Source organism: Salvelinus sp. IW2-2015, linkage group LG23, assembly GCF_002910315.2.
Source record: "Salvelinus sp. IW2-2015 linkage group LG23, ASM291031v2, whole genome shotgun sequence".
Taxonomy (NCBI): Eukaryota; Metazoa; Chordata; class Actinopteri; order Salmoniformes; family Salmonidae; genus Salvelinus; species Salvelinus sp. IW2-2015.
The window spans coordinates 34,223,408-34,244,400 of NC_036863.1; the positions used below are offsets into that span (position 1 = coordinate 34,223,408).

Here is a 20,993-nt window from a genome sequence, read left to right on the forward strand (position 1 = left end):
TCAAGGGACAAAAATATAAAAATGTATTTTGTGTGCTGCAGATCTGTTACGTTTATGTTCCAGGGACACACATATTTTTTAAATAAAAAAAAGGAATGACGTCCATAGGACAACGATGAATACTGATGATTCATTTTTAAATTTTATATTATGCTGTGAGTATGTGATTGATTGGTGACTGATTAACTGAGCAAGTATTTTGGATGCATTAAGAAAACACCACACACATTCCACTTCCATCTTCTCGCATCGCCAGATCAGAGTTTGCAATCGCTTTGGCAAGATAGCCATACAGCTGACGTTCCAGTACAGTCTACCTAGTAGCCTGACTGACGCGCGACCCACGTGACTACGCAGCAACGCTGTTTTTATGCCGCCTTCACGCACTTGTCGGAAACTCTGAAGTGTCCGATTGCTAACTGGTTGAACGAGGCACGTGTGTAACTACAACCAGTTAGCAAGTTGGACATTTCAGAGTTTTCTAGTTCCGACTAGCACTTGAATGCATCATTAGCAAGAGTACGGTCTTCCCCTGTCTATCGACAGAATCCTGTGACGGGATCATCATCTGCGCAACAGTGAGGGGATTCGATTAATGCCCAGGGCGAACCGGGTTAGCGTTGACTGCATCCGGTTTGGAAACTTGCTACCTCCCTGGCGCGAGCCAGGTGCCCGATTTTGGGCGACGGCGATGTCGGCTCAAAACAAAAGTGAAGTAGGTTAAGCACGCATAATGAGTAACGAGTATGATTCTGTTTTCACATGCAAAAGTGATTGCTTTTGATTTCAAAAAATTAAAAAAAGGATATCTGCCTTCCCAATGAAAACTAGTTTGAAAATTAGAGAATATATTTTTGGGAAACGAGATGTATGTTTCTGAATGATGCATCAGTTAGTTACTTTAAGGAGCAGTTCTCTCTGTGGGTCTAACCCCAAGAAGTTCTGGAAAACAGTTAAAGACCTGGAGAATAAACCCTCCTCACAGCTGCCCATGTCCCTTAATGTTGATGATGGGGTTGTTACTGACAAGAAGCACATGGCTGAGCTCTTTAATCACCATCATGATGACAGGATTCCAACATTTCCTCATCTCCCCCCCTTCTAATGCGACTATCCCAGATGCTTCTCCCTCTTTTTCCCATGCCCTGTCCTGGTTTGCTAACTACCTCTCTCAAAGAGCGCAGTGAATAAAGTCAGAACATCTGCTGTCTCAGCCACTGCCTGTCACCAAGGGAGTACCCCAAMGCTCGATCCTAGGCCCCACATTCTTCTCAATTTACATCAACAACATAGCTCAGGCAGTAGGAAGCTCTCTCATCCATTTACATGCAGATGATAGCTGGCCCCTCCCCAAATGTTGTGTTAAACACTCTACAACAAAGCTTTCTTAGTGTCCAACAAGCTTCCTCTACCCTTAACCTTGTTATGAACACCTCCAAAACAAAGGTCATGTGGTTTGGTAAGAAGAATGCCCCTCTCCCAACAGGTGTGATTACTACCTTTGAGGGTTTAGAGCTTGAGGTAGTCACCTCATACAAGTACTTGGGAGTATGGCAAGATGGTACACTGTCCTTCTCATCACATATCAAACCTGCAGGCTAAAGTTAAATCTAGACTTGGTTTCCTCTATCGTAATCGCTCCTCTTTTCACTCCAGCTGCCAAACTAACCCTGATTCAAATGACCATCCTAACCGTTTTAGATTACGGAGACATCATTTATAGATCGACAGGTAAGGGTGCTCTCGAGCGGCTAGATGTTCTTTACCATTCGGCCATCAGATTTGCCACCAATGCTCCTTATAGGACACATCACTGCACTCTATAATCCTCTGTAAACTGGTCATCTCTGTATACCCGTCACAAGACCCACTGGTTGATGATTATTTATAAAACCCTCTTAGGCCTCAATCCCCTCTATCTGAGATGTCTACTGCAGCTCTCATCCTCCACATTCAACACCTGTTCCGCCAGTCACATTCTGTTAAAGGTCCCCAAAGCAAACACATTTCTGGGTCGCTCGTCTTTTCAGTTCACTGCAGCTAGCGACTGGAACGAGCTGCAACAAACACTCAAACTGGACAGTTTTATCTCAATGTCTTCATTCAAAGACTCAATCATGGACACTCTTACTGACAGTTGTGGCTGCTTTGCGTGATTTATTGTTGTCTCTACCTTCTTGCCCTTTGTGCTGTTGTCTGTGCCCAATAATGTTTGTACCATGTTTTGTACTGCTACCATGTTGTGTTGCTACCATGCTCTGTTGTCATGTGTTACTGCCTTGCTATGTTGTTGTCTTAGGTCTCTCTTTATGTAGTGTTGTGTTATCTCTCTTGTCGTGATGTGTGTTTTGTCCTATATTTATATTTTATTTATATTTTATTTTTAATCCCAGCCCTAGTCCCTGCAGGAGGCCTTTTACCTTTTGGTAAGCTGTCATTGGGCGTCATTGTAAATACGAATTTGTTCATAATTGACTTGCCAAGTTAAATAAAGGTTAAATAAAAAAATAAAAATGAAATCATGCTGCATTTTGAAAACGACCGAGCGGCGTAGACGTTCGCTCCTCCCGTTCACTTCAGGTATGAACGGGCGTCACGGGCCATACTCCCTGTCTGTTTAGCCCGGTGCCGGTTCAACTAATCAAACTCCCTCAGGAACGAAGCGAAGTACATTTGACTCTGGCGAATCAGACCCAGAGTGTGAAAAACAGGGTGGGGGCAGAGATAGACCTTCGGGCAGACTGCACTGGTTCAGTCCGTATCCTAGGAACATGGCCGATGGTTAATGCTGGTGCTTAACCAGATGAGACAGTCAAAACGGTTTTGTTACATGAGAAGGTACAAGAAAAGAAGTTTAAACTTGGCAAGGTGGTTAGCTAGCTACCGACCGTCGATCGAGCAGAGGGGGTGTTATTGGCTGGAGAAAAGGAAAACAACATGGCGGCCTTGGAGCTCGAATGGATCCCAGAGACACTGTACAACACTGCTATATCAGCAGTGGTGGACAATTACAGTCGATCGCGAAGAGATATTCGTTCCCTCCCTGAAAATATTCAATTTGATGTGTATTACAAGGTAAGTTCTTAGTCTAGTTTGCTAACTGACGTTATACAATGTGATGTTCCCGAGTTGATTCGTTTTAGCTAGCCAATTAACGTTACAGCTAACGTTGCAAACTCGTTACAAAGCAAATCAACTGATTAACTTGCTTGCTAGCTATCCTGCTTAAAAGGTTTACAACAATATATTCCATTTAGCAGACGCTTTTATCCAGAGCGACTTGCAGTCATGCGTGTATACATTTTTACATGTGGGTGGTCCCAGGAATCGAACCCATTATCCTGGCGTTACAAACACCAAAGCTGGGGAACGATGGTATCTTATTAAGGGGAGAAGAAAAATGAGGAAAAAAATTTACATTTTTAAAATTGAGGCTTCGTCCTAATGTAAGTGTTTATTATTCATTTATTTATTATGGTAAGCTGAAAAACAATGAAAATGTAGTTTTTTCCCTCTGTTTAAGGAAGGGGAAGAGAGGACCCGAAGGTCTCCAGTTCGAATCCTGCCTCGGCCAGAAATAACATTTCTAAACAACCACCAAAAGTGTTAATTTTTTCTCACATTGGTCAATATGAGTTAATGTTACGATTATGGTAGCATAATCGTTATATATGTGTTCTAATTAAGTTGGTTTATGTACTGTACTCCCGCAACCTTGTTTATGCAATTAGTGTCTTAAATGATCAGTTATCTGTTGCAGTGTCTTGTGGACTGCATATTACCTGATGTATTTATAATTACATCATATCTCTGAAACTTTACTCAGAGCCACATATGTTAGTTATTTAAAGTGAATAATGATTGACCTACAATCAAAAGTCATTCAAATAATTGGTTGAAATATAGAACCATGTTTATTAATGTGAAATGTCACACACACACAGTCCCTAGGGACCCAGGGTAATGAGTGGTTATGGCACTGCCTGATTCTGAGTGAATGACACAATCGGATCCAAACATATGACAACATCCATGCAAACAGAGGAGAAAAACTCATTCTAAAAGTTCTAGGGCTCGATTTAATCAGATTTGCGTTGGTCAACACTCGCATAGCGGTTGTTTTGGCGGTATCGGAGGTGAAACTGTGTTAGAGCTTTCAAATTCACAAGCAGAACCTTGTTACCTTATCACCTACACTGCCATTGAATGCAACAAAACCACCCAACTTTATATCCAACAAATCCCATGCAGCCGTGTTAGAAACACTGAAATACGTGATGTTCTATAGTAGGCTATAGGCCCTACTCCTGACTAGACTGATAGGCTTTAAATCCCCCCCATCCAAATTTACATGAAAATTATGCAAAAGCCTACACTTTCTAATGCTGTTTTGAACTTCTAATGCAGTAAGGATAATAAAGAAGGGAGTGGTTTATGACACATGAGCAACATTGGGTTAATGCTTGATCTGATTGAATCAAGCCCCTGGTTGTAGAAATAAGATAAAAAGGACTAGAGTACAGCAGAGTCTAATATGGAAACTATTGATGTGTTGCCACTTCTCAAACAATCAGGTTTTTTGCATGGGTGGAGTTGGCTGGCAGCAGACTGGGCTGTGGGTGAAGCAGGCCAGGTACTGGTGGCAGCAGACTTGGCGCTGGAGGAAGCAGGGTGGGTGGACTGTAGTGGGAGCATCCTGGGTGGGGCTGGGAGCAGAGAAGTCAGCAGTAGTGGTGGTGAAGTCATCCAGAAGACTACCAACTGTGGGGTCCGTTGCATGGTTCTCAAAATCAGTCTCCAAGTCGGGGAGGGTCCATGTCCTGCATATCCTTCCCAGTCTGCCTAAGCAGGTAGTCCACACCAATCAGCTCTCCTGAAAATGAAAAAAAGCAAAGCAAAACAAGGCAAAAATGTACTATTACTCACAATATCTTCATCATATCAATACACTGACGCGCAGTTTTGTTTCTGCCATGTTTTAATGTATATCATTATATTGGTTAAGAAATTACAGTTTGGTATGTCTTAGAGGCTATAGCAGAGGAGAGCACTTAAGGTGTCGGCATGCTTCAGTTTGGCTGGCAGCTAGCCTAACCGACCAAGTATGCTTGCATACTCCCTTAAAAGACCTTCGCTTGAAAAAGTGGTACTGTTTGTCCATTTTGAGATGCCATTGCCAATATACACTTCCTCAAAATAGTCATTTAATTTTGACTTTTTTGCAGAGGAGACCTTAGTCGTGCAATTTTACATCTAACTAAGATGTTTGGTGCAGTATTTCTTAATGAAATAATGTGCATGAAAACGGGTCGTCTCTTGTTGAATGACAGACTACTGAAGATTCCCAACAGTTGACCTCGGCTACCAACTTTGGCTTGCCTCAAGAAAAATTGTGTGCTCGACTAACCTTAAAAATGGAAAAATAAATGTCACAATGTTGTCATAATATATGCACAATCTATTCAAAAGCATGAGGGCACCTTTAGAGGCTCTAGCAGAGAGCTCAGTTCCCTGAGAGACAACAGAGGCAGTGGTGGTCTTCACAGAGGCCCGTAGCTGGGGAGAAGAGCGAGGTGGTCTTCACAGAGGCCCGTAGCAGGGCTGGGGAGAAAGGTGAGGTGGTCTTCACAGAGGCCCGTTGCAGGGCTGGGGAGAAAGGTGAGGTGGTCTTCACAGAGGCCCGTTGCAGGGCTGGGGAGAAAGGCGAGGTGGTCTTCACAGAGGCCCGTTGCAGGGCTGGGGAGAAAGGCGAGTGGTCTTCAGAGGCCCGCGTTGCAGGGCTGGGAGAAGGCGAGGTGGTCTCAGAGGCCGATTGCAGGCTGGGGAGAAGCGGAGGTGGTCTTCAGAGGCCCGTTGCAGGCTGGGAGAAAGGCGAGGTGGTCTTCAGAGGGCCCGTTTGCAGGGCTGGGGAGAAAGGCGAGGTGGTCTTCAGAGGCCCGTTGCAGGGCTGGGGAGAAAGGCGAGGTGGTCTTCGAGGCCGTTGCAGGGCTGGGAGAGAAAGGCGAGGTGGTCTTCAGAGGCCCGTTGCAGGGCTGGGGAGAAGGCGAGGTGGTCTTCAGAGGCCCGTTGCAGAAGGCTGGGGAGAAAGGCGAGTGGTCTTCAGAGGCCGTTGCAGGGCTGGGGAGAAAAGCGAGGTGGTCTTCAGAGGCCGTTGCAGGCTGGGAGAAAGGCGAGGTGGTCTTCAGAGCCCGTTGCAGGGCTGGGAGAAAGGAGGTGGTTTCAGAGGCCCGTTGCAGGGCTGGGGAGAAAGGCGAGTGTCTTCAGAGGCCCGTTGCAGGGCTGGGAGAAAGGCGAGGTGGTCTTCAGAGGCCCGTTGCAGGGCTGGGGAGAAAGGCGAGGTGGTCTTCACGAGGCCCGTTGCAGGGTGGGAGAAAGGCGAGTGGTCTTCAGAGGCCGTTGCAGGGCTGGGAAAAGGCGAGGTGTCTTCAGAGGCCCGTGCAGGGCTGGGGAGAAAGGCGTGGTCTTCACAGAGCGCCGTTGCAGGCTGGGGGAAAGGCGAGGTGGTCTTCAGAGGCCCGTGCGGGCGGGAGAAAGGCGAGGTGGTCTTCACAGAGGCCCGTTGCAGGGCTGGGGAAGGCGAGGTGGTCTTCAGAGGCCCGTTGCAGGGCTGGGGGAAAGGCGAGGTGGTCTTCACAGAGGCCCGTTGCAGGGCTGGGGAGGAAAGGCGAGGTGGTCTTCACAGAGCCCATGCAGGGCTGGGGAGAAAGGCGAGGTGGTCTTCACAGAGGCCCGTTGCAGGCTGGGAGAAAGGGAGGTGGTCTTCACAGAGCCCGTTGCAGGCTGGGAGAAAGGCGAGGTGCGTCTTCAGAGGCCCGTTGCAGGGCTGGGGAGAAAGGCGAGGTGGTCTTCAGAGGCCCGTTGCAGGGCTTGGGGAGAAAGGCGAGGTGGTCTTCAGAGGCCCGTTGCAGGGCTGGGGAGAAAGGCGAGGTGGTCTTCAGAGGCCCGTTGCAGGGCTGGGGAGAAAGAGGAAAAGGTATAAGATTATTATGAAAATGATTTGAGCGTAAACCGTATTAAGAACAAATATGTAATCAAACAAGCTCTTGACAGGTTAAGCTATAGCTGGCACGATACACTAAAAATGATCACCGATCACTTATCGCAAGAATTTGGCTGATATCGTTCATTACGTTAATTAGCCGATATTAGAGAAATGTAAAGCTTGAAATGATATAAGTTTGCGAATATGGGTGATTTATTATTGGGACAATTTTGTCAGCTCAATTATTTTTTWTTTTTTTTCACCTTTATTTAACCAGATAGGCCAGTTGAGAACAAGTTCTCATTTACAATTGCGACCTGGCCAAGATAAAGCAAAGCAGTTCGACACATACAACAACACAGTTACACATGGAGTAAAACAAACATACAGTCAATAATACAGTAGAAAAAGAAGTCTATATACAATGTGAGCAAATGAGGTGAGATAAGGGAGGTAAAGGCAAAAAAAGGCCATGGTGGCGAAGTAAATACAATATAGCAAGTAAAACACTGGAATGGTAGATTTGCAATGGAAGAATGTGCAAATTAAAGATAGAAATAATGGGGTGCAAAGGAGCAAAATAAATACAGTAGGGGAAGAGGTAGTTGTTTGGGCTAAATTATAGATGGGCTATGTACAGGTGCAGTAATCTGTGAGCTGCTCTGACAGCTGGTGCTTAAAGCTAGTGAGGGAGATAAGTGTTTCCAGTTTCAGAGATTTTTGAAGTTCATTCCAGTCATTGGCAGCAGAGAACTGAAAGGAGAGGCGGCCAAAGGAGGAATTGGTTTTGGTGGTGACCAGAGAGATATACCTGCTGGAGCGCGTGCTACAGGTGGGGGCAGCTATGGTGACCAGCGAGCTGAGATAAGGGGGGACTTTACCTAGCAGGGTCTTGTAGATGACCTGGAGCCAGTGGGTTTGGCGACGAGTATGAAGCGAGGGCCAGACAACGAGAGTGTACAGGTCGCAGTGGTGGGTAGTATATGGGGCTTTGGTGACAAAACGGATGGCACTGTGATAGACTGCATCCAATTTATTGAGTAGGGTWTTGGAGGCTATTTTGTAAATGACATCGCCGAAGTCGAGGATCGGTAGGATGGTCAATTTTACGAGGGTATGTTTGGCAGCATGAGTGAAGGATGCTTTGTTGCGAAATAGGAAGCCAATTCTAGATTTAACTTTGGATTGGAGATGTTTGATGTGAGTCTGGAAGGAGAGTTTACAGTCTAACCAGACACTTAGGTATTTGTAGTTGTCCACATATTCTAAGTCAGAACCGTCCAAAGTAGTGATGCTGGACGGGCGGGCAGGTGCAGGCAGCGATCGGTTGAATAGCATGCATTTAGTTTTACTTGTATTTAAGAGCAGTTGGAGGCCACGGAAGGAGAGTTGTATGGCATTGAAGCTCGTCTGGAGGGTTGTTAACACAGTGTCCAAAGAAGGGCAAGAAGTATACAGAATGGTGTCGTCTGCGTAGAGGTGGATCAGAGACTCACCAGCAGCAAGAGCGACATCATTGATGTATACAGAGAAGAGAGTCGGCCCAAGAATTGAACCCTGTGGCACCCCCATAGACACTGCAGAGGCCGGACAAAGGCCTCCGATTTGACACTGAACTCTATCAGAGAAGTAGTTGGTGAACCAGGCGAAGCAATCATTTGAGAAAACAAGGCTATCAAGTCTGCGGATGTGGTGATTAACAGAGTCGAAAGCCTTGGCCAGGTCAATGAATACGGCTGCACAGTATTGTTTCTTATTGATGGCGGTTAAGATATCGTTTAGGACTTTGAGCGTGGCTGAGGTGCACACATGACCAGCTCTGAAACCAGATTGCATAGCGGAGAAGGTATGGTGGGATTCGAAATGGTCGGTAATCTGTTGACTTGGCTTTCGAAGACCTTAGAAAGGCAGGGTAGGATAGATATAGGTCTGTAGGAAGATTAAGCTACACTGAGTGGACAAAACATTAAGAACACCGTCTTAATATTGAGTTGCACCACCTTTTGCCCTCAGAACAGCCTCAATTCGTCAGGGCATGGACTACAAGGTGGTAAGTGTTCCCCAGGGATGCTGGCCCGTGTTTCTCATGATCTTTTCAAATTGGCTGGATGTCAAGAAATGTGGACCATTCTTGATACACACGGGAAACTGTTGAGCGTGAAAACCCAGCAGCGTTTTAGTTCTTGACAAACTCAAACTGGTGTGCCTCACACCTACTACCATACCCTGTTCAAAGGTACTTCAATATTTTGTCTGCCCATTCGCCCTCTGAGTGGCACACATACACAATCCGTCTCAATGCTTAAAAATCCTTATGTAACCGGTCTACTCCCCTTCATCTACACTGATTGAATTGGATTTAATAGGTTACATCAATACGGGATCATATCTTTCACCTGGTCAGTCTGTCATGGAAAGAGCAAGTGTTCTTAATGTTTTGTACACTCAGTGTATATCATTTTTACCCAAACAGGCTTCCTAGGCACATGCTGAAATTATAAAGGAAGTAAAGAAATAAAAATGTATTTGAATACTGACAATACGGTCATGTGAGATTTAAAACGTGACAATAGTTTTTCTCCATGTTTTGATGAATGTTAGTTCTAGGTGTTAGTTCTAAAAGGACCATGGTGCATGATGTAGTAAGTAAAAGGCCACTCGCAGACAGCGGTTTGGGGCACTTGCAGACGTTGTTTATGGGCGGGACACTCAGAGGCTGGTCCAAGTGTGGGGGCACTCACAGAGGTCGTAGACAACTTGGCCAGGCTACAGACAACTAGTGTCTGTTTAAAATATATATATTAGTTACATTTGAAGGTTGTACTGTTATAAAAACCAATCAAATTTTATTGGTCACATACACGTGTTTAGCAGATGTTATTGCTGGTGTAGCGAAATGCTTGTACTTCAAGTTCCGACAGTGCAGCAATATCTAACAAGTAATATCTAACAATTTCACAACATGTACCCAATAAACACAAATCTACGTAAAGGAATTGAATAAGAATATATGGACGAGCAATGTCAGAGCAGCATAGACTAAGGAGCAGTGGAAACGTGTTCTCTGGAGTGATGAATCACGCTTCACCATCCGGCAGTCTGACGGACTAATCTGGGTTTGGCAGATGCCAGTAGAACACTACCTGCCCCAGTGCGTAGTGCCATCTGTAAAGTTTGGTGAAGGAGGAATAATGGTCGGGTTGTTTTTCATGGTTCGGGTTAGGCCCCTTAGTTCCAGTGAAGGGAAATCTTAACGCTACAGCATACAATGACATTCTAGACGAGTCTGTGCTTCCAACTTTGTGGCAACAGTTTGGGGAAGGCCCTTACAGGTTTCAGCATGCACCCGTGCACAAAGCGACGTCATTACAGAAATGGTTTGTCGATTGGTGTGGAAGAACTTGACTGGCCTGCGCAGAGCCCCAACCTCAACCCCATCAAACACCTTTGGGGTGAATTGGAACGCCAATTGTGAGCCAGGCCTAATCCCCCAACATCAGCGGCCAACCTCACTAATGCTCTTGTGGCTGATGAAAGCAAGTCCCCAACATGTAGTGGAAAGCCTTCTCATAAGAGTGGAGGCTGTTATAGCAGCAAAGAGGGGACCAACTCCGTATTAATGCCATGAATTTGGAATGAGATGTTCGACGAGCAGGTGTCCACATACTTTTGGTAATGTAGTGTAAAACGGTATGTTTTTTTAGATGAACACACAGTTCAAATGTCACAGGCCTATGCATGTTTTGCCATTTAACTCTTGTCATAACCATACCACTTCTGCCTCGGAGCTGGCCTGTTGCCTGCATTGGCAGGCCAAACCCCTGTGGTGGCAAATGTCCGCAAGCAGGACATTCACTTATAGGGCTTATGGGTCTTTTTAGGCATCTGAAACCAACAGGATGAATGTATCACACTACCACAAGAACAATTAGCAAACCTAATGTGAACTAGGCTAATGCAGTCAGCCTAAAAGAATACACTGTGTTATTGGAAAACAAGTCCGTATTCAAGCAAGTAGGCTCATTGCAAATTTGTAAGCTAGGCTATATCATGGACTGACTGATTAAAAAAAACATTACATAGATGTGTAAGTTGCATTCGCTAAAGCTGTTTATAACTAGAAGTTTGTCCCCTGGATATCAAAGCATTATCTAATTTAGCTGGCATAATCTAGCTAGCTAGTCAAAAGAAAGTCAGGTGACACTGACAGCTCCCCCCCATTAAAAGTGGATGCTACTGTGACGTTACCAAATGATATGTGACCGTACTGTAAGCTGTTTATACATGGCTAGCTAGCCAACAAACTTAGCTAGCTGAAAATAATTTACCCAGATGGGCAATAACCTTGTTAACGTTAGCAGATTGCATGATATTTTAGCCCTCACAAACTTTGGCAGTACTCTTGCCTATGAAAACAAATGTTAGAGCTACTGTAATGTTACTGTACAGTTACCATGCTAGCTAGCTTGCCAGGCAGCTAAGCTAACCACTTTCCACAGGGTGATGAAAGTGCACTGTGATCTTGATGCTCCTTTACGGTAAATATTGAGGGTCTTATTCTGGTGACATGACGATACTTGACTGCTGTTTTGACAAATAAAAAATATTCTCGCTCTTATCCATAATAATGTCATCATGTAAGCTAGCCTACCCACACAGCCTACCTGCACTGTACCCACACAGTCTACCTGCACTTTATCTGCGAGCTGTTGGCTAGAGCACACGTGCCAAGACCAGAGTAGACACGTTTGCTATTAAACGCAACTTTTTGAGGAAAAACTATCGGTTGAGTTGAAAATGTAAGTGTACACAAAAATGTGTTTCCATATTTCGGAAAAAGCCACTGGTGTGAAAATGCGCACATTTTCTTTATGCAGATTTTAGAATATTCGCATGAAAGTCTGTGACCAGTTGGATGGAAACCTAGCTTCTGACACTCCTGTGCCTTTTTTGCTATCCTAACTTTGTCTTCATGTTTCTCCAGCTGTACCAGCAGGGTCGGCTCTGCCAGCTGGGAGGGGAGTTCTGTGAGCTGGAGGTGTTTGCCAAAGTTCTAAGGGCATCTGACAAAAGGTACTTTGCTCGTGTGTGTATATACATTTCATATTCTGTATGGTAATCTGACTTCATGATCATGTGAAGCAAAAGGGATATGATGATCCTCGAGCCAACCTTGAATGTCAGTGTCACACATTTTGACCGGTTCTCATGTATGTTTGTATCACGTCGTCATGCCCGGTCTTTGTGTGTGTGCGTGCAGACACCTCCTGCACCATTGCTTCCAGGCCCTGATGGATCATGGGGTGAAAGTGGCTTCTGTCCTGGCCAACTCCTTCAGCCGCCGCTGCTCCTACATTGCAGAGTCTGATGCCCATGTGAAAGAGAAGGCCATTCAGTTTGGCTTTGTTTTAGGTAGGCACCCGCACCCATCAACTTTCTTTACCATTTTGTGTCTGATTGTACTAATGTTGACCCTGTCCTGTAGGTGGCTTTCTGTCTGATGCAGGTTGGTATGGTGATGCAGAGAAGGTGTTTCTGTCGTGTCTGCAGCTGTGCACACTGCATGACGAGGTGCTTCACTGGTACCGGGCTGTGGAGTGCTGTGTCAGGTCAGTGGGTCACAGAGCGTTAGTATATTCGGCTCCAATTCTAGTTCTATGGCTGGTTACTCTTAGTCTGTATTTTTCCACAAAAGCTTACCAGATTCACTAATTTCTCTTAGGTTGCTTCATGTCCGGAATGGCAACTGCAAGTACCATCTTGGTGAAGAGACTGTCAAGCTGGCCCAGTTGTATATGGACAAATTGGCCAAACATGGTCATCAGGCCAACAAAGCTGCGCTCTATGGAGAGCTGTGTGCGCTGCTCTTTGCTAAGAGCCACTATGATGAGGTATGTTGCCTGGTAAAGATATATCAATTGGTTCTGTTAGATTGTTTTTGGTGTTCTGGTTTTTCATGTAGATCTCATCACTGATATTGTCTTTTGCAGGCCTACAGGTGGTGCATAGAGGCAATGAAAGAAATCACAGTGGGTTTGCCTGTTAAAGTTGTGGTAGATGTCCTGAGGCAGGCCTCCAAGGTACGAGTGTTCCCTTTTCCTGTGTTATAGACATGTCTATGAATGTATAAATAAATACTTTTTGAGATGTCCCCATACTATTGTCACTGCAGTACTCTGTTAGTCATAGATACTGCTTCGGACTTTAGTTAGTAGGGATGTAACGATTCACCAATACGCATTGGTCCCAGATACAAGTGCTTTGGTCTGCGGACCCCAAACCGATCCAAATGTAGCATACATTGCTCAGAAAATCGATTCAAACGTTACGAATCGCATTCACATTTGTTTTTTATGCTGGTTCACTAACATTTATTACATTAATTCTGTGCTTTCAGAAACTATTCAGGCCCCTTGACTTTTTCCAAATGTTGTTACAGCATGATTTAAAAATTGATTTAAATTTACACAAAAAATTCAATGGCCTACACACACAATACCCCATAAAGTCAGTGGAATTATGTTTTTTTTTATMTWTTTTTTACAAATTAATTAAATGCTGAAATGTCTTTAGTAAATAAGTATTCAATCCCTTGTTATGGCAACCTCATCTGTACCTCACACATACAATTATATGTAAGGCCCCTCATTCGAGCACTGAATTTCAACCACAAAGACCAGGGAGCTTTGCCTCGCAAAGAAGGGTACCTATAGGTAGAAGTGTAAAAAATAAAAATCTAAAATAAAAATCAGACATTGAGTATCCCTTTGAGCATGGTCAAGTTTTTCATTATACTTTGGATGGTGTATCAATACACCCAGTCACTACAAAGACACAGGCATCCTTCTTAACGCAGTTGACGGAGAGGAAGGAAACCACTCAGGGATTTCACCATGAGGCCAATGGTGACTTTTTTTAATGGTTGTGATAGGAGAAAATTGAGGATGAATCAACAACATTGTAGTTACTCCACAATACTAACCTAAATGACAGCGTAAAAAGAAGGAAGCCTGTACAGAATAAAAATATTCCAAAACATGCATCCAGTTTGCAACAAGGCACTAAAGTAATACTGCAACTGTGGCAAATTTGTCCTTAATACAAAGTATTATGTTTTTGTGGCTAATACAACACATTGCTAAGTACCACTCTACATATTTTCAAGCATAGTGGTGGCTGCATCATGTTATGGGTATGCTTGTCATCGTTAAGGACTATGGAGTTTTTCAGGATAAAAAATAAACGACTGGAGCTAAGCACAGGCAAAATCCTAGAGGAAATCCTGGTTCAGTCTGCTTTCCACCAGATACAGGAAGGTTAAAACACCTTTCAGCAGGACAATGACCTAAAACACAAGGCCAAATCTACTCAAGTTACTTATCAAGAAGAAAGTCAATTTTGTTGCCAAGTTATAGTTTTGGTTTAAATCTACTTCAAAATGGTTGTCTAGCAATGATCAACAACAAATTTGATGGTGCTTGAGGAATTTTGAAGATAATAATGGACAAATGTTGCACAATCCATGTGTGGAACGCTCTTAGAGACTTACCCAGAAAGACTCGCAGCTGTAATCACTGATAAAGGTGCTTCTACAAAGTATCAACTCGAGGGCGTGAATACTTATGTAAACGAGAGTTATGTATTTCATTTAAAGTTTGCAACAATTTCTAAAAACTTGTTTTCACTTTATCATTATGCGGTATTGTGTGTAGATGGGTAAGAATCTATTTAATAAATTTTGAATGTGTAACAAGTCAAGGGGTATGAATACTTTCTAAAAGGCACTGTACCTCATCTTCTGTGACAACCAATGCATCCGCTCTCCTTCAGTGTCGAACTGCATGTAACTGTGTTGACGGTCATTGATCTACAAGTCATTTTGCATGCAGAACAACCCCAGGCAATAACAGTAGACTAGTCAAACTGCGCACTGTACCCAGCTTGGCGTTCTGACCAATGCGAGGTTGGCGGCCTGATCTTGCACATCTGCGCAGCACCTTCAGTATTCAAATGCTAAAATGGCATGCGTGATATTAAGCTTTATTCGTTGAGTGCATTCGGAAAGTATTCGGACCCCTTCACTTTTTCCACATTTTGTTACATTACAGCCTTATTCCAAAATAAATGACATTCATTATTTTCCATGTCAATCTACACACAGTACCCACCCCATAATGACAAGGCAAAAACAGTTTTTTTGTCATTTTTTAAAAAAAATTATAAAAAATTAAAAACTACATTTACATAAGTATTCAGACCCTTTGCTATGAGACTCGAAATTGAGCTCCGGTGCATCCTGTTTCCATTGATCATCCTTGAGATGTTTCTACAACTTGATTGGAGTCCACCTGTGGTAAATTCAATTGATTGGACATGATTTGGAAAGGCACACACCTGTCTATTGTCCATAGGATTCCGAGACAGGATTGTGTCAAGGCACAGATATGGGGAAGGTTACCAAAACATTTCTGCAGCATTGAAGGTCCCCAAGAACACAGTGGCCTCCATCCTTCTTAAATGAAAGAAGTTTAGAACCACCAAGACTCTTCCTAGAGATGGCCGCCTGGCCAAACTGAGCAATCGAGGGAGAAAAGGGCAGTCTGGTCAAAGCTCCAGAGTTCCTATGGAGATGGGAGATCCTTCCAGAAGGACAACCATCTCTGAAGCACTCCACCAATCAGGCCTTTATGGTAGAGTGGCCAGATGGAAGCCACTCCTCAGTAAAAGGCACATGACAGCCCGCTTGGAGTTTGCCAAAAGGCACCTAAAGGACTCTCAGACCATGAGAAACAAGATTCTCTGGTCTGATGAAACCAAGATTGAACTCTTTGGCCTGAATGTCAAGCATCACCTCTGGAGGAAACCAGGCATGAATGTTTATGCAACAAATATTAGTCTATCGCATCTATTCATTTTCTAATTAAACCAAATCTTACCGAATCATTTCAAACTAAAATGTATGGTTCCTGTATCGTATCAGAGCCCATGTACTGTATCTCGATACGTATCGAATTTTCTGGGAAAGATGCACATCCCTAGTAGTTTGAACTTAGTGTGGTTTCATGCCTTTGTGTTTGGACCAACAGGCCTGTGTGGTAAAGAGGGAGTTCAGTAAGGCAGAGCAGCTGATAAAGCATGCTGTTTTCCTGGCACGGTAAGTTAGGTTCACCACACTTTTTGTTTGTGTGTTGTAGTCCTTGTCTCTGTCTCCTTCAGTAATGTCTGTTTCCTTATTGTTTCTGCAGTGAGCATTTTGGACACAAGCATCCCAAATATTCAGACACTCTCCTTGATTATGGGTTTTATTTGCTGAATGTGGATAACATCTGCCAATCAGTTGCAATATACCAGGTGAGTGAGTCAGTCTGAGATGTCGATAGACAGCAGAGAGGGTGTATCAGATGTGTGATATTGAAACTGTGTTAATATTCCAGACGGCTCTAGATATCCGGCAGTCGGTTTTCGGGGGAAAGAATATCCACGTGGCCACAGCACACGAGGACCTGGCATACTCCTCCTATGTCCATCTGTACAGCTCTGGCAAATTTGACAACGCGCTGTGAGTAAACAACCAGGGGTACTAGGACCCCTGGGGGTACTTGGCCTATCCACAGGGGGTATTTGAAGACTCATGAGACCATAGCTTTACTGGTAAAATGGACATGAGGGGTTACTTCTAGTGAACTCCAGGCAGAGCAAAATTCAGTTGGTGGTACAGTAACCGAGAAAGGTTGGAAACCACTGCTGTAAGGTACTTGTTGTCCATTTGATGTTATGTATGTACTTTTAGTCTCTCTTGTATTTGGAAGTTCATGCAGGCCAATTGCAGTGTCCCTCCCAAAAGTGATGTTCCTGCCTTATTTTGTTTCCTAGGAAATGTTTGTGCTTTAGCTACTGTGGCACATCTGTTTCTCTGCTGTGCCCCCTGGGTATGTTGTGTACAGATTCCACGCAGAGAGGGCCATAGACATCATCACTCACATTCTCCCTGAGGATCATCTGCTACTGGCCTCCTCCAAAAGAGTCAAAGGTAAAACGGCTTTCACAACCATCTGTTTACTCCTGTCCCACGTTGTACGTGATGGGCACGAGGATGTCTGTGACAACTGCTGCCGAGTCAGTTACGGAAGAGGAGTTGTTTTATTTTGGAGGAGAGGTCCGTGTTATTTGGATTAGATCAGTTGATACCTTTTCATCTTTCATTTCCTGACTAACTTGAGGTGTCTGACTCTCTGTACCTCTTCTGACTGTGCTGTGCTGCTCACTCAGCTCTGATCCTGGAGGAGATCGCTATTGACTGCCACAACAAGGAAACGGAGGAGAGGCTGCTCCAGGATGCCCATGACCTCCACCTCTCCTCCCTCCAGCTGGCCAAGAAAGCCTTCGGGGAGTTTAATGTTCAGACAGCGAAACACTATGGCAACCTGGGCCGCCTCTACCAATCCATGAGGAAGTTCAAGGTCAGAATCAGATCATCCCTCCCTTCCAACCCCTGAGACAAGTGTCTGTAGAAAGCATGCAGAAGGTGACCTGTGACACACTTTCATCATAAACTGCCATCCAAATGTTCTCCACAGTGTTTACGAACCCTGTGACCCACTTTTGGAGCAGGAATCTGCTCTCTAAGTAGGCTAAAATGTCACAGAGGCTCTGGGGTTTAATGGTAGCTGAAAAGCTGTATACAGACCCCAAGGCTGTGGATGACTGGGAGATCTCATCTGTTTCTGTTTTTTAGGAGGCAGAGGAGATGCACATCAAGGCCATCCAGATCAAGGAGCAGCTTCTGGGTCAGGAGGACTATGAGGTGGCTCTGTCTGTGGGCCACCTAGCCTCTCTCTACAACTACGACATGAACCAGTATGAAGATGCTGAGAGGCTCTACCTGCGCTCCATCGCTATCGGTCAGTCACTAGGCTAGATGGGGTCTATTTTACCGTTGTACTCTTCTTTTGTAATCTATTCTTCCTCATCGTTCTATTCGATATTCTTACCAGTATGTGTGTTTCTCCCCTGCAGGTAAGAAGCTGTTTGGCGAGGGCTACAGTGGACTGGAATACGACTACAGGGGCCTAATTAAACTGTACAACTCTGTGGGGAACTATGAGAAAGTCTTTGAGTACCACAATATTTTATCCAATTGGAACCGGCTGAGGGACCGGCAGTTTGCTGTGGCTGATGCCCTGGAGGACGTCAACACCAGCCCCCAGGCCACAGAGGAGGTGGTGCAGTCCTTCCTACTGTCACAGAACCATGGGGCCGGACCACCTGCTTAGGCTTCCTACACAGACACATGCACACATGCCCACACGCAGATAGAAACGCTAAGGTGTTCACAGCTCGCTTAAATCTATTGAACACACCCTCTCCACATCAAGTTACACAGTTGGCCTTTCAATCTGCCAACTGGCTTTAGGGAAATGCACTGTGGAATGCATCTGATCCAGTCTTTTTGTCGTTCTCCTGTGATCTACCCTACAGAGAACATTTGATGGGAGGATTCACTTGCTATACACTTTGCATTAACTAACACCGCTTTCATCACCGTCAGTCTTCAGTTAGAGGAATTGAGTCCAGGGGGGAAAGAAAACAATGAGAACATAGTGTTTTATAGAATAGTACATGGGTTTTGTTTTCTGCTTCATTTTTGGTCAGAGCTTGCCCTTTATTGACCATTGATGTCTCCTGTAAGCATGGATTCAGCACCTCTTGGCTTTTTGCTTTGGTCAATTATAAAGAGCCAGAGTGACTTTTTCTGGGTGCAATCCTTCTGTTATTGTGCTAATGTCATGAGGGAGTTTACAACACCTTTCATCCGTGGACCAAATCTTCAGTTCTATTTCTTTTTGGAACACCTGTTTCTGCCTCTAAAGATGTTGTTGGTGCAGTCCTTCATGCATGTGTTTAAAGGTTGTCTGTGATTTGATGAATTTGAAATGCACCAGCATGTGTATTGAATTGAAGCACAATTGTGCTCAATAGATTCGTTGTTGGACCACTGACTTAAGGAATATTTGAAAGTGTACGTTAGAGTACCTTTGTGGAATTAAAATGGCAAGTATTTATAAGGAATTTCGTGAAGCTAAACCAAAAACAAGTCAGCTAAAACCTGCTATTGAGATGACTCCCTCCCTGTCTTCCAGTGCAAATGCTCAGACTGAGACCCTCAAAACACACCGTTAACAATATAATAGGTCTCGTGTTTTCATTTTAGAATGAGATGGTAAAGGTAGTAGTGCTAGTGAAGGGTTACCTAGTGCAAAGTTAAGTAATAATGTACCCCATTTTGTATGGACTAGGTAAATAGAACTTATTGCCTTGCTTTTAAACATGCATGTCTGTCTCATGGCTGTTAATTTTACATGTGCTGTTATAGTCCTACTGAAGTCCAAGCCTTAGCCTTAAAGGACGATCAGCCCAAGGTGCTCTTGCTCTGGTTATTAGCATGCTTGCTTTCCATATGCAGACAGAGACAGGAAGTCACATGTTTGACCTGACATGCACTACATGGCCAAAATGATGTGGACATCCCTTCAAATGAGTGGATTTGGCTATTTCAGCTACACCCGTGCTAACAGGTGTATAAAATCAAGGACACAACCATGCAATCTCTAAGGACAAACATTGGCAGTAGAATGGCCCATATTGAAAAGCTCAGTGACTTTCAACGTGGCACCATCGTAGGATGCCACCTTTCCAACAAGTCAGTTTGTCAAGTGTCTGCCCTGCTATAGCTGCTATGGTCAACTGTAAGTGCTGTTATTGTGAAGTGGAAATGTCTAGGGGCAACAACGGCTCAGCCACGAAGTGGTTGGCCACACAAGCTCACAGAACAGGAGTGTAGTGCATAAAAATGGTCTCCTTGGTTGCAACGCTCTCTACCGAGTTCCAAACTGCCTCTGGAAGCAACGTCCGCACAAGAGCTGTTCGTCGGGAGCTTCATCAAATTAAGCTTCATGAAATGGGTTTCCATGGCCGAGCAGTTGCACACAAGCCTAAGATCACCATGCGCAATGCCAAGCGTTGGCTGGCGTGGTGTAAAGCTCGCCGCCATTGGATTCTGGAGCAGTGGAAACGCGTTCTCTGGATTGATGAATCATGCTTCAGCATCTGGCAGTCCGACGGACTAATCTGTTTGGCGGATTCCAGGAGAACAATACCTGCCCCCAATGAATAGTGCCAACTGTAAAGTTTGGTGGAGGGGGAATAATGAACTGGGGCTGTTCTTTGTGGTTTGGGCCAGGCCCCTTAGTTCCAGTGAAGGGGAATCTTAACACTACAGAATACAATGACATTCTAGATGATTATGTGCTTCCAACTTTGTGGCAACAGTTTGGGGAAGGCCCTTTCCGGTTTCAGCATGCCCCTGTGCACAAAGCGAGGTTTTTATCGGCGTGGAAGAATTTGACTGGCCTGCGCAGAACCCTGACCTCAACCCCATCGAAAACCTTTGGGATGAATTTGAACGCCAACTGCTAGCCAGACCTAATCGCCCAACATCAGTGCCCGACCTCACTAATGCTCTTGTGGCTCAATGGAAGCAAGTCCCCGCAGCAATGTTCCAACATCTAGTAGAAAGCCTTCCCAGAAGAGTGGAGGCTATGATAGCAGCAAAGGGGAGACCATATCCATCTTAATGCCCATGAATTTGGAACGAGATGTTCGAACAGATGTCTACATACTTTTGGCCATGTATTGTCTCTTCAAGCTAAGACTGATCATGTTGTTCTCAAATCAAGGACACCCAGTCCTTCTGAGGGAAGACCGCCAGCACTGTTTGTCAGCCAGCTTTACTCAACAGCTTTGTTGTGAAAAGTATTGCACCATGGGTGATGAATTAGGATGAACCGAGTTCAAGCTTAGAGACAGAAGGTGACAGGGAAGGCCGTTCTGAGGCAGATCAAGGGACAGCCATCTTAAAATCTGAACAGGTGAAGCAAATGGACATTCTCAAATGTCAACCCTTTTACCCCCAAGTGCTTTGCCTGTGTACATCTGAAAAGAAAAACATTTT

At 44.5% G+C, this 20,993-nt stretch overlaps 1 protein-coding gene across 1 annotated transcript; it reads left to right on the plus strand.

Moving 5' to 3' along the window:
* The first annotated feature begins 2,839 nt into the window (after nucleotides 1–2,839).
* Nucleotides 2,840–18,841, plus strand: LOC111950572 (amyloid protein-binding protein 2). The gene is made up of 13 exons (XM_023968242.2): nucleotides 2,840–3,075; nucleotides 11,967–12,055; nucleotides 12,243–12,394; nucleotides 12,468–12,591; nucleotides 12,705–12,873; nucleotides 12,973–13,062; nucleotides 16,069–16,136; nucleotides 16,228–16,333; nucleotides 16,417–16,541; nucleotides 16,927–17,012; nucleotides 17,252–17,442; nucleotides 17,718–17,883; nucleotides 17,999–18,841. Exons 1-13 carry the CDS (start codon nucleotides 2,938–2,940, stop codon nucleotides 18,253–18,255), a joined length of 1,761 nt encoding a protein of 586 aa, XP_023824010.1. The 5' UTR covers nucleotides 2,840–2,937; the 3' UTR covers nucleotides 18,256–18,841.
* Nucleotides 18,842–20,993: the final 2,152 nt, after the last annotated feature.

Excerpts from the sequence above, each read along its gene's own strand:
- LOC111950572 (XM_023968242.2), top strand. The coding sequence starts at position 2,938 with ATGGCGGCCTTGGAGCTCGAATGGATCCCAGAGACACTGTACAACACT. Across the intron at positions 3,076-11,966 it reads AATTTGATGTGTATTACAAG|CTGTACCAGCAGGGTCGGCT; the intron begins GTAAGTTCTTAG and ends ATGTTTCTCCAG. Across the intron at positions 16,334-16,416 it reads AATCAGTTGCAATATACCAG|ACGGCTCTAGATATCCGGCA; the intron begins GTGAGTGAGTCA and ends TTAATATTCCAG.